The sequence below is a fragment of the Callorhinus ursinus genome, unplaced genomic scaffold (genome assembly GCF_003265705.2).
Source record: "Callorhinus ursinus isolate GAN/ISIS: 27379988/994484 unplaced genomic scaffold, GSC_fseal_2.0 scaffold8, whole genome shotgun sequence".
In the NCBI taxonomy this organism is placed as follows: domain Eukaryota; kingdom Metazoa; phylum Chordata; class Mammalia; order Carnivora; family Otariidae; genus Callorhinus; species Callorhinus ursinus.
The window spans coordinates 65,327,857-65,340,737 of NW_027397070.1; the positions used below are offsets into that span (position 1 = coordinate 65,327,857).

Genomic DNA, 12,881 nt, shown 5'->3' on the forward strand with positions numbered 1-12,881 from the left:
GCTAGTCCTGAAAGGGGCAGTGTCTCTCCAGGTGTGTAACTCCCTTCGGAGATGTCAGAACATCGTAAGATACAGAAAATAATAAATCTGATTAATACAAGTCTCCGTGCTTGATTTGAATGATAACACATTTCAACCTATGGTGACCCAGTCATAGGTGGTATTATCTCTCCTTGATAAATCATTGCTTTTTACAACTGCTGCTAGCCTGTATCCAGTTCAGTTCTTTTCAGATCTCGTTGTTGAAGCAGACCTAAGTTTAAAGTCATACCTGCTTGGGGCTCCTGGCTGAGTCACCACTCTTGATCTCAGGGTCATGAGTTTGATCCCCATATCAGACATGGAGCCTACTTAAAAAAGTGAAAGTAGATCAATAAATAAATACAGTTGTATCTGCTTGATGACTATGGAAAAAATGTTTTAAAACACAGATTTTCAGGGGCGCCTGGGTGGCTCAGTTGCTTAAGTGTCCAACTCATGATTTTGGCTCAGGTCATGATCTCATGGGTTGTGAGATCAAGCCCTTTGTCAGGCTCAGTGGGGAGTCTGCTTGAGATTCTCTCTCTCTCTCTCTCTCTCTCCCTCTGTCCCTCTTCAAATAAATAAATAAATCTAAAACAAAAAAAACAGGGGTACCTGGGTAGCTCAGTCATTAAGCATCTGCCTTCGGCTCAGGGTCCAGGGATCAAGCCCCGCATCGGGCTCCCTGCTCCACGGGAAGCCTGCTTCTCCCTCTCCCACTCCCCCTGCTTGTGTTCCCTCTTTCGCTGTCTCGCTCTCTGTCAAATAAATAAACAAAATCTTAAAAAAAAAACATTAAAAAAACCCAAAAAACAAAACAAAACAACAAAAAACAGATTTTCACATGACTCTAGATAGCCAAACACAGTGACCTCCTTGTTATATACAATCTTACCAAGCAGAAATCTATTACTTGCTATCCACAGTTAGCCAGTACAAGGACAGTAGATATTCCTTCTTTTAAAAAGCAATTTATTTGTTTATTTGAGAGGGAGAGAGAGAGAGAGAGCACGCAAGTGGGGGGAGGAGCGGAGAGAAAGGGAGAGAAAGAATCCCAAGCTGACTCTGAGCTGAGCTGGGAGCCCAACATGGGGCTTGATCTCACAATCATGACCAGAGCTGAAATCAAAAGTTGGATGCTCAACCGACTGAGTCACCCAGGCTCCCCAGCACAGTAGATGTTCTGAATAATTATCTCTAGGTACTGCAAAATCCTGAAGTTCTGTCTGAATCATAAGAGAGAAAGGACTTTTTAAAAATATCATATGGGGGGGGGCGCCTGGGTGGCTCAGTTGGTTAAGCGGCTGCCTTCGGCTCAGGTCATGATCCCAGGGTCCTGGGATTGAGCCCCGCGTCGGGCTCCCTGCTCAGCAGGGAGCCTGCTTCTCCCTCTCCCTCTGCCTGCCTCTCCGCCTACTTGTGCTCTCTCTCTCTGTCAAATAAATAAATAAAAAAATCTTTAAAAAAATAAAAAAATAAAAATATCATCTGGGGGCACCTGGTTGGCTGAGTTGGTACAGCACGCAACTCTTGATCTTGGGGTCATGAGTTCAAGCCCTACCTTGGGTGTAGAGCTTACTTAAAAAAAAAAAAATCATCCAGTGGGAAATATATTCCATCATGCTAAAATTCTTTGAAATCTGGAAGCCAAGGACATCACTCACTGTTCATGGTACTCGATTAACCGGAATCTTCCTTCTCCCAATCACTGGGGAGAAAAATACAGCATCGCATTTTAAAATTCTTAGATTACTAACAGAATCATTAACTTTTCATCTAGATGCCTGACGTCATGGAGCTTAACTAGATTCAAATTTCAGTGAATTTAGTGACATAATTTCAAGTACTCTACCAGCATTTGGAGGTCCAGCTGTCTCCTCTCCTTTTCAAAATATAGCCACTCCTGAAAATCAAATGATCACAGATGAGCATCTAAACTAAATTAAAATAGGTCAGAATAGTGGCAGCATCAGACTATGGTTATGAATTTTTTAAAAAATATTTTATTTATTTATTTATTTGAAAGAGACAGAATGAGAGAGAGAGAGAGAGCATATGAGAGGGAGGAGGGTCAGAGGGAGAAGCAGGCTCCCTGCTGAGCAGGGAGCCCGATGCAGGACTCGGTCCCGGGACTCCAGGATCATGACCTGAGCCGAAGGCAGTCGCTTAACCAACTGAGCCACCCAGGCGCCCTGGTTATGAATTTATTGGATCTTGTTCCACAAGCTCTGTCCTCACCTTTATTTTCCCTGTTAACACACGAAGTAGATGGTATTCAATGGACATCCACTTGCCCCATAGGCACACTCTGCTCTGGGCTCTGCTCCATACACTGACTTTTCTCACTTACTCAAGAAATCTTATTAGAATGCATTTGAGTGAAAATGGCATCATTATGTGGCAAACCAATACAATTTAATTAATTAATTAATCTTTAAATGTCCCAGTAAAACTTGATTTACAAAATCAGATGATGGGCCGGATTTAGCCCACAGGGAACCAACACAATTTTAGGATAAAAATTAAACCGTTACCATGCTTTGCCAGACTCTTACAGGTAGCAAGTTATTTGTAATACACCTGGTTAATGATCTGGGCACCCGTGTACTCTGACCGTGTTGAGAACCTCTCAGAATAGTAACTCACGTAGAAAGTCTATTTCACTGATGTGCACTTTAACCATTCATTCCCTCAACAAATATCTGCTGAACTTATACAAGAAGCTGGAGAAACAGCTGCTTTCATAGTTTAAAAGAAAAATCACAGGTGGGGGGTGCCTGGGTGGCTCAGTCGTTAAGCGTCTGCCTTCGGCTCAGGTCATAATCCCAGGGTCCTGGGATCGAGCCCCACGTCGGGCTCCCTGCTCAGTGGGGAGCCTGCTTCTCCCTCTGCCTGCCACTCCCCCTGCTTGTGCTTGCACTCTCTCTGTCAAATAAATAAAAAAAAATATTTTTAAAAAAAAAAGAAAAAGAAAATCACAGGTGGGTGAAATGATCCCCATCATTAATCTGATCCCCGTGTTCAACATCAGATAAGCGCTCTGTTGAATGGAAGGCAGATGCTTCCTAGCCAATTGCATTAAGTTAGAAGACAGCTGGGTCCTTGGGAAATTGAAATCCCAAGGGGAGTCCTTGTTTTTATTAATTTGCCAAATTGGCCATCAGTTTGCTCAGCCGCTAGTCTCTTTGGAAGCCCGTGATGCTGTGCTGGGAAAAGGGCGGGGTGGGGGTTGACTGGGAGGCGGTTGATGCCACAGGGTTATCAGAGATGCGCTAATTCTGATTTTTGCTGCTTTTTCTTATCGGATTTGTTGTTATTCGATGATTAGATTTGCTACTATTTGCTATTTGGTATTAGATTTGCTATTTTTTTTGTCACTAAAGATTTGCTATTTCCAATTTCTGTTGCTTTTTTTTAAAAGGGAAGGAAGGAAAGAAAGAGGGAAAAAATAGAAAAATAACAGATCTCACAAAATACCAGCTGGTTGGGCCTCATCGGGTGGTGTTTGGAAATGTCGGTGATTTGTATCTACGTATGTTCCATGAGAGGCAGCAAGGAGGCCAATTTGTCATGAGGTCTCTGGTAACTGGACATTTCAGGTTAAGCACTGGTCCGGCCACCAGCTCCTGCTAGTTAGCCCCTTCATCCTTGGGTTAACTCAGGAGCCTCTCTCTCTCTCTCCCCAGAGTTCGTTTGTGTGCTGGATGCCTCGGATGAGTTCCTGAAGGAGCGGGTGATGAACCTTCCTGAGAGCATCGTGGCGGGGACCCATTACAGCCAGGACCGCTTCCTCCGGGCTCTGAGTAACTACCGGGACCTCAATACTGAAGATGAGACTGTCATCAACTATTTCGATGAGATTGAAATCCACCCGATACATATTGGTATGAAACGAGCTCAGGACTAAGGTGAATGTGAAGAACCACTGCCAAGTGTCAGGACCCCCCACCCCCGCCGCCAACCCAAGGCACCCCTGCTGCCTGTCTGTCATAGGGCTGGGGCGGGGACGGGGAAGCAGAGCTATGTCCCTGGGGCCAGGAGGTCACAGGATAAACAGGGGAGTCCTCCTCCTGGGGAGTCCTTCTACTTGAGAATTTGGTGTGTGCATTGGGGGGCGTGTGGGGTATTGTTATACGAAAACATATACATACATTATGAAATCGAATACCAAATTGGCACTTTTTTTAAAGGACACTTCAAAGATATGTGTATCTGCTGCTGGCTTCTTTGGGGCATTCTCCCAGCTTCCTTGGGGGCAGCGTTTTGTTCCTGTAGCATTGTAGGGCCCTGGTGTTCTTCATAGAGCCCCTCCTGGCCTTTATCCCAGCCATCTGACACCCCCCCCACACACACACACACTGCTACTCAGAAAGCAAATTGTTCTTCATTGCATTCCTCTTTGTTTCCAGTAAACACTGAACTCAGATCTTAGCACCCAGCAGGTACTCAGTAAATAGGAGCTGTCATCAACCTCACCGTGGCGTCATTGTTCCTGGCTCCAAATCTCAGCTGTCATAGATGTTTCTACTTCCCTGGGCTTTGGTGAACCGCGAGACTTCCTTTCTGGCTTCCTGGATCTTGACATTTCTTCCTCCCCTGGGTTTGATGAGAACCCCCTAGCCTGGTGGCAGCTTAGTGGCCAGGCTGAACCCCTGAGGGTCTCTCTGGGTCTCTCTTTGCACTCAAGAGCCAGATGGGACAGCATCTGGACCCTGGAGTCCTGGGAGGTGTAGCACCAACGAACGATGTCCGCATGAGGCAGGAGAGCTGATTTCAGGACTGGTTCTGCTCATCTGTGTTTTCATCTGTGAAATGGGAAAATAACCCCTGGCTTATAGAGTTGTTCCAAATACAGAGATAATAGATAGGAAGTGTCTGGAGTACCGGGAAGTTCAACACGTGGTAACTAATTTTGTTATTACTAAGGCATAACATAGCGTGCTATTAAGCAATAAAAAGATAATGCAATTTATAAATCTACAAAATCCATTTGGCATCCGCGGAAACAGTTGGGTTTTGTTCTCATCTGGACGTGTCTGTACGCACTGGACCCACGTTTTCCATGTAAAACCTTAGGATTTGAATCTACTTATGGAAAGGAGCTCACCCTATCTGATTAGAGAACTGGGAGAAAATGGTGAGCACATTGCACAAAAACAGTGATTGCCATCTTTTCAGTAAAGCTCAAAAAGGTATTTATGGAAAAATCAGGAGAGCCCCGGGGAGAAACGTTGAGAAAGACAGAAATGAGGGGGGAGGAGTGGATGAGTGGTCATTGCGTTCCTGTCTCATTCTGGGCCCGTTCCTGTCTCATTCTGTGCCCGTCACATTTGGCCTCATCTCTACCCTGGACAAGCAGGAGATGACGTACAAGGGAAGGGAGAAATGGATCTTAGGGATGGGTATGGGAGAGGGGTCAAGGTCAGGAAAGCGGACCAGCCTCAGAAGGATCAGGAATGGGGCTGGCACCTACATTTTCTCCCTGCACTTTTGGTCTCCTCTTCTCTCTGGGAGTCTCTTTCTTTCCAGCTCTTTGGACCATCACCTCTACTCCACCACCCACATGGTGAACTGGAGCTGCCCCACAACCCAGGAGCTTCTACCCTGGGAGCCAAGCCTAGAGCTAGACTTTCCACCCTGATAACACATCCCTAGAAGGGCAAATCCAAGGTCATGGTTTGGGCAGGCTCCCATCCCCAATCAGCAATTCCCCTGTCCCAGGGTCAGGGCAGAAGCATTGGTTTGGGCAGCACTAGTCTCCAAACGTGAGCCTCTTCAAAAGTGTTTCAGAGCACTTTCAAGCACGTCAAGTTGTAATTACTCTGTTAGAGAAATCTGGAGAAATACATTTAAATGTCAGAGCACAGGCAGTAAGTGGAATATATGAGTTTTGTGTTATTTTGGTTTTGTTTGCTTTTTGGGGGCTGGCTTCCTCCCACCAAGTGATACATTGACCCAGTTCTTCCCCTCTTCCCATGCAGAAGCTAGAGGTGCCTCTAGTCTGGGTCAAGGTCATACTGTAGGAACAGAGGGAGCGGGCATGGCTGTGGTTGTGCCTGGGGCGGGGTGAGAGGAACCTTACTCCTAGGAAGGTCTGAGGTGCTGAGAACCAAAATCATCCATTGCACACCCTTCCACGGGGGCACCTTCCAAGCAAACCCAAGAGAGTGGTGTAGAATTTAGTGTTGAGTGACTTTGTGGAGAAACCCGTTGTTTACCAAGAAGCTGCTGTGGGGTTTTTTTTTTTTTTTTTTTTTTGGTCTTGATGTTAACATTAGTCAGATATTCTGGAATCTGGACTTTTCCCTATTCAAGTAGGCTAACTGAAATGGTTTGTTTTTCTTATGAATTGGAAATGTATCCCAGGATCATTGAGTCTCAGAAACAGAAAAAAAAAAAAAAGAAATGGAGGAAATCCTATCTGGTTTTCTTTTTTAAGATTTTATTCATTTGAGAGAGACAGAATGACAGATAGAAAGCACGAGAGGGAAGAGGGTCAGAGGGAGAAGCAGGCTCCCCGCCGAGCAGGGAGCGCGTTGTGGGACTCGATCCTGGGACTCCAGGATCATGACCTGAGCTGAAGGCAGTCGCTCAACCAACTGAGCCACCCAGGCGCCCCCTATCTGGTTTTCAACAAGAGCGGACTTCTTCCTGTGGAAACCCCCCATAGAAGCATCTTTCTCTGTTTGGATGCTTCCAGGGATGGATAACTCTTTTTTTTTTTTTTTTTGGAGGAGGTCCTTCCGCCCCCCACCCCAACTCAAAATCAGTGCTGTCAGAGCTCAAAGACTGAGCCCCAGTTTTCCAGCCCTGGGACTCCCAGCCACAGCGCTGATATTTGCCAGTGAGCCAAGAAATCCTGAACCGTGCTGGCCACTGGAACAGCAAAGCGCAATGCAGTCATTTCCATAACGTACCATGGCACGTTTATGGGAACAAAGAATTTTCTGGAATGTGATTTCAGAGTATGTTGCAGAATGTATGTGTGTGCTGATCTCCTTCCTCTCTCCTGGTATTTAAAGATGTAGGAAAACTTGAAGACCCTCAGAACAGACTGGCCATCAAACAGCTCATCAAAGAGATCGGGGAGCCTCGAAATTATGGTTTAACGGATGAAGAAAAGGCAGAAGAGGAGCGGAGGGCTGTGGAGGAGCGCCTAGCCAAGGAGGCGATGCACGAAGCAGAACGGGAGGCCAAGGAAGCTGTGGAGTTGGCCGAGAAGATCGCTCGCTGGGAGGAGGGGGTGAGTGAGTGTGTGCATGGGTGGGGGGGGGGGGGGTCAAGCCATTTAGGACAGCTGCCTTTCCCATCCTGCTCGAAGAGAAATGTCATGGAAATACCCAAGCACGTTTTTTTTTCCTTTGTTTTGTCATAGGACCATTTCCTAAAAGGTGCCCTTGGTCTTTTGCTTGGGATAAATAATCATGATAACAGTAACTAGCCGTCGCCGGGAGTTTTGATAATCCAGATCCCTGTAACTGGGCCCCCTGGTGCTACATGCCAACCTTGGGATTTCTTCTGATTTTCCTCCATTTATCCCTCTCACCTGGGTGGTCAGCCTCCTTCACCGTCTCAATTCCCCAAATCAGGGAGTCGTACCTACTCTGCTTCCGAAAATCGTACTCAGATCCACCCACAGCTCCTCACTTCTGGTCAGGGTCGGAGTTTCTCGCCAGAATTACGGCGCCTCCTCACTGGTCTCGGCACGGTGCACCTGTCCCTTTCCCTCCGGTTTCCATGCTGCCCCTGGCCGTCCTCCTAACGTCTGGATCCACGAGGGCAATTCCCTGTTGAAACGCTTCACAGGCTTGCATCACTGTGAGACCAAAGTCCAAACTCATTATTGGGGGCCCTCAAGGTTCTGGCTTGATGCATTTCAACAACACACCGTCTGCGCAACTAACTTCCTCCTCTGCTTTGAGTCTTGCCTAAAAAGCCATCTTTCCAAGGAAGCCTTTCCTGCACACCATGTTTAAAATGTCAACCCCATGGGGTGCCTGGGTGGCTCAGTTGGTTAGGCGTCTGCCTTTGGCTCGGGTCATGATCTCGGAGTCCTGGGATCGAGTCCAGAGTCGGGCTCCCTGCTCGGTGGCGAATCTGCCTCTCCGTCTCGATGTGTTCTCTCTCCCTCTGTGTTCTCTCTCTCATTGTCTCTCAAATAAATAAAATCTTTAAAAAAAAATGTCAACCCCTGCCACTCCCCACCACCTGTCATATCCCCTTTTGTATTTCTCAATTTCCCTCTTTTTGCACTTATTCTCATGGACTATATATTTTATATATTTATCTTGTTTATTGTCTTTGCGCAGAATTTAAATCACATGAGGACAAGGATTTTTGTCTATGTTGTTCACTACCATATTTCCAATGCCAAGAACAGTGCTTGGGACGTAACAGACACCCAACAAATATTTGGGGAAGGAAGGAGGAGACAAAGGAAGGGTGTCCTTATGCACACATCTTTGGGTGCCTGGTTATCTCCTTAGCACAAATTCCTGGATTTTGTTAGATCAGACTACAGGTGGTTTAATTTTTGATACATATTTCGAAACTACCTTCTAGCAAAGGTAAAGCAGCTCACACCTTGTCTACCAGTGGCTTTCCCTACACTTCCTCTAACCCTGCTTTCTCAATTTTGCTCACAAAATATCTACCTGATAAACAAAACCCCAACCCACTGCTTTAATATTCATCTCTCTGGTCAGGCGTGTAACAGCTCTTCTCATGTTCGTTGGCATTTCTATTTCTTACGTTGCACGTTTTCTCTGCTTGTGTTTGGGCGGTGTGTCCTTTTCTTAGTATTTCTGCAAGAACAGCTCCTGATAAGGTAGTGTAGTCATAGAAACACGAACGGCCTCGGGAGGCAAGGGTTTCCCAAGCTGTGTTGCTAGAGTCCAACTCTTGCTCCTTCTCCTTTTAAGTTTGTGGCTCTGTGCCTCCGTTTCTCCATCTGTAAAAGGAGGATGATGATAGTACCTGCTTCATACAGCGACGGGGGTGAGCGATGGGACGGGGGTGATGAGTCAGTACGTGCATAAATCCTCAGTCAGTGCCTGGCAAACTGTGTGCATCTTGTGATAGCCTAGCTTTTTATAATCTGTTGCAAATAGTTTTTCTCAAACTCATCAGTTATCTTTTGGCAGCATTTATGGTGTCTCTTCTGGACATAAAGAAGTTTTATGGTGGTATGTAGTCAAATCCATCAGTCTGCTTCCCATGTTGATTTCTGGGTTTGCTGTCTTGCTGGGAAAGACTCTTTTCAAACAAATAATACCGGTTAGGACTCTTTATCTTGCAAGTGACAGAAAAGCAAACTCCAAATGGCTTAGAAATAAAGAAAGCTTATAGATTCACATCAAAGTCCAGGGGGGTAGGGCTGGCTTCAGGCAAGGCTTGATATAGTGGCTCAGATGGTTTTACCAAGGACCTGGGGTCCCTATCTCTGCTCTGCCCTCCACATTGGCACCATCCTTAGGTTCTACCTGATAAAAGTGTTTATCCTTTACTAACATCCACAGCCGGGAGGTGGGCTGGACTGATGGGCTTAAGTCCCACCTAAACCACCAGGCTAAGAAGGGAGACTTCTCAAAGGAAATCTGGAAATTACTATTCCCCAGAGAAGGGGGACCATTTGCTGAGCAAGGAATAACAGGCATCCACCAGATGAATGAATACCTTCTAGACTTTCTATTAGCACTTCTGTGATTCTTTCCTTCGTTCCTTCCTTCCCATCCTCCCATTCTTACTTTCTTCATCTGGGCAGCTAGAAGTTATCTTGATTTAAGAAGCGAGTTTGGGATCCAGTTTAATATTTTCTAGATTACTAAGCAGTTGTTATAACACCATTTACATCTTTCATCTGCTCTTTGCAATGCCATCTTTATCATAATGTGGTGACCACGTAAAGCGGTATCCGGCTCTAATTAACTCTGAGGTGAATCGGGTGAAAGTGTTCTCCCCTTTCTGTCTGTTTACCCCAAGCCCCAAATGTTCTATTTGTAGAATAAACGACTAGAGGAAGTGAAAAGAGAAGAAAGAGAATTACTAGAGGCCCAGTCTATTCCCCTGAGAAACTACTTAATGACCCACGTTATGCCAACACTGATGGAGGGGCTGAATGAGTGTTGTAAGGTCAGACCGGATGATCCTGTTGATTTTCTGGTAAGATTTTTTTTTTTTTAATATCAATTTGAAAATAAAAGATGCCTGAATCTAAACAGAAAGCTAGTTGAGATAGAGAAATTGTGTGTCTGGTTATTTGGGAAACAGCCTCTAAGACCTTCACAGTTTCTAGTAAGATTTTCTTACTCATTTGAAAGTAAAGATTTACGGGGGCGCCTGGGTGGCTCAGTCGTTACGCATCTGCTGGGCTCAGGTCATGATCCCAGGGTCCTGGGATCGAGCCCCGCATCGGGCTCCCTGCTCCGCGGGAAGCCTGCTTCTCCCTCTCCCACTCCCCCTGCTTGTGTTCCCTCTCTCGTTGTCTCTCTCTCTGTCAAATAAATAAAATCTTAAAAAAAAAAGTAAAGATTTATGTACTTTTATTTTTAAATTTAATTTTATTTATTTATTTGACAGAGAGAGAGGAGCAGGGAGCCCGATGCAGGGCTCGATCCCAGGACCCTGGGATCATGACCCGAGCCCAAGGCAGACACTTAACCAACTGAGCCACCCAGGCACCCGTAAATAAATAAAAATCTTAAAAAAAAAAGTAAAGATTTATATACTTTTATTTTTGAATTGTTAACATTAGTAGTAGTGTCTTCTAAACTGACTTGTCTTTTTGCCTTTCTTTCAATTATAGGCAGAGTATCTCTTCAAGAATAATCCCGAAATGCAGTGAAACTTTCAAGATCGTGTGTGATATACCTTTACAGAGATGGAGATGAGGTTAACAAGTGTAATTTGAAAATTTACTTGAAAAAAAAGTTTTTCCTATTTTTGGGAAATTCTTTGTTTTCCCCACAGGCAAATACTTTGTTATTTTTTCTTAATACTTCATACTTTTTTTTGCAAATACTTTATTAGGTAGAGTCATTATAAAAAGCTGATGGCAATGAGTGACTTCATTAAAGAACTTTATTTGAAAGGTAAATTGATAAAGTATCTGTGCATAGTTCATGGAACAGATATTGATTTAATGTTTCATTCTTAGTCAAAGTGTTCTGCACACTTGGATTTACAGTAATTTATAGCATGAAGAAAATTAGACTATATATGATTTGAACACGTAGGCTAATGACTTTACACAGTCTGCTATTGTTGCATGCCAATGGGGTTAGAAAGAAAGGAAAATGGTTTATGCTTTGTTGACTCACACTGAGTCAGATGTCATTGGCTTCCACTAGGTTAAGTTTTGAGTTCAGGGTCAGTATCTTAAGCGATGAGTCAGAGAGAGAATTGTAAACCTCTTGGTAGAAAAAAATCCCATAACAGAATGAATGACCCTAAATATTTGGGATAACTAAAAATTGAATATTTTCAACAAACTTTATAATATAGGCATAAGCCATCAATCTCTATGGTCTTTTCTAGCTTGAAAAATCCCATCATTTCTAGAATTATACTGAATGAGAAATTACCCTGAGTGAAAAATATATTAAAATCTGTTTCATCTCTTTAAATAACGTAATCTGAATATAACTGCACTTTTTTTTTATTATGGTAAAATACGTACAACGTAACATTTACCATTGTGACCATCTTAAAGTGTAAGTCAGTGACACTAAGTGCATTCACTGTGTTTGTTCCATGAAAGGGAGTTAAATGCAAAACGACCTCCAAAGGCTTAGGTGGCAGGAAGACCACAGAAAAAGGCTGACAAGTCCAGCTTGACAAGAAATGGTTTATTAAGGAGACTTATGAACAGAAGTGTGTCTCAGGGTAGCCCCAAGATGAGTAGATCCCCGAAACCCCACTCCCCCCTTAAGAGCTGCTTTTATTGTCCTAGGGGCTGGGAGTCCACCCAATGGGAGAATAGGTGTGTGTTGAGGCACGTGGGTGGCTTAGTCAGTGAGCATCTGACTCTTTTTTTTTTTTTAAAGATTTTATTTATTTATTTGAGAGAGAATGAGAGATAGAAAGCACGAGAGGGAAGAGGGTCAAAGGGAGAAGCAGACTCCCTGCTGAGCAGGAAGCCCAATGTGGGACTCGATCCCGGGACTCCAGGATCATGACCTGAGCTGAAGGCAGTCGTTTAACCAACTGAGCCACCCAGGCGCCCAGAGCATCTGACTCTTGATTTCGGCTCAGGTCATGATCTCAGGGTCGTGAGATGGAGCTCTGCTGGGCATGGAGCCTGCTTGAGATTCTCTCCCTGTTTCTTCACCTCCTCCCCTTTTAAAACAACAACAATAACAAAGAATAGGTGTGTGTCATAGTCCTAATTCCTGGGCACAACAAGGACCTTATGCCCTAAAGGCACACTTAAGGGTGTGGTTAAAGAAAAGGAAAGAATGTGAGGGAAGGACTGAGCTTGAGAAGGCTTCAGGTCACAGAGCTGTCCGCATGTCAGCTGTCCGCCTTTGCCCAAGACGGCTGTAGTCTGGTTCACACAGTGCGGGATACTCATCACCACTACCTAGTTTTAGAACCTTTCCATCACCCAGATGGAAATCCTGTCCCCCGTACTATCCCTTCAACCCAGCTCCTGGCAACCACTAATCTGCTTCCTGTCTCTACGGATTTGTCTCTTCTGGATATTTATGTCAACAGACTCACACAATATGTGGCCTTTTGTGTCTTCTTTCACTAGCATGTTTTTAAGGTTCATGCCGTGGCATGTTATCAGGGCTTCATTCCTTTTTGTGGCTGAATAATATCCCACCATGTGCTGTTTAACCATTCATTCGTTGATGGAG

The 12,881-nt window shown here is 44.7% G+C and overlaps 1 protein-coding gene across 2 annotated transcripts in view; it reads left to right on the forward strand.

Annotated features, from left to right (window-relative positions):
- AK7 (adenylate kinase 7) overlaps positions 1-11,991 on the forward strand; it is a 64,972-nt gene extending 52,981 nt beyond the window's left edge. The window contains exons 14-17 of one of the 2 annotated variants that reach the window (XM_073895857.1): positions 3,708-3,905; positions 7,044-7,264; positions 10,024-10,182; positions 10,826-11,991. In XM_073895857.1, the coding sequence (XP_073751958.1) occupies positions 3,708-3,905; positions 7,044-7,264; positions 10,024-10,182; positions 10,826-10,864 (617 nt within the window). In that variant the 3' untranslated portion in view covers positions 10,865-11,991. The remainder of the gene's footprint in view (positions 1-3,707; positions 3,906-7,043; positions 7,265-10,023; positions 10,183-10,825) is intronic. The other variant, XM_025870437.2, reaches the window with a different exon arrangement.
- Positions 11,992-12,881: the final 890 nt, after the last annotated feature.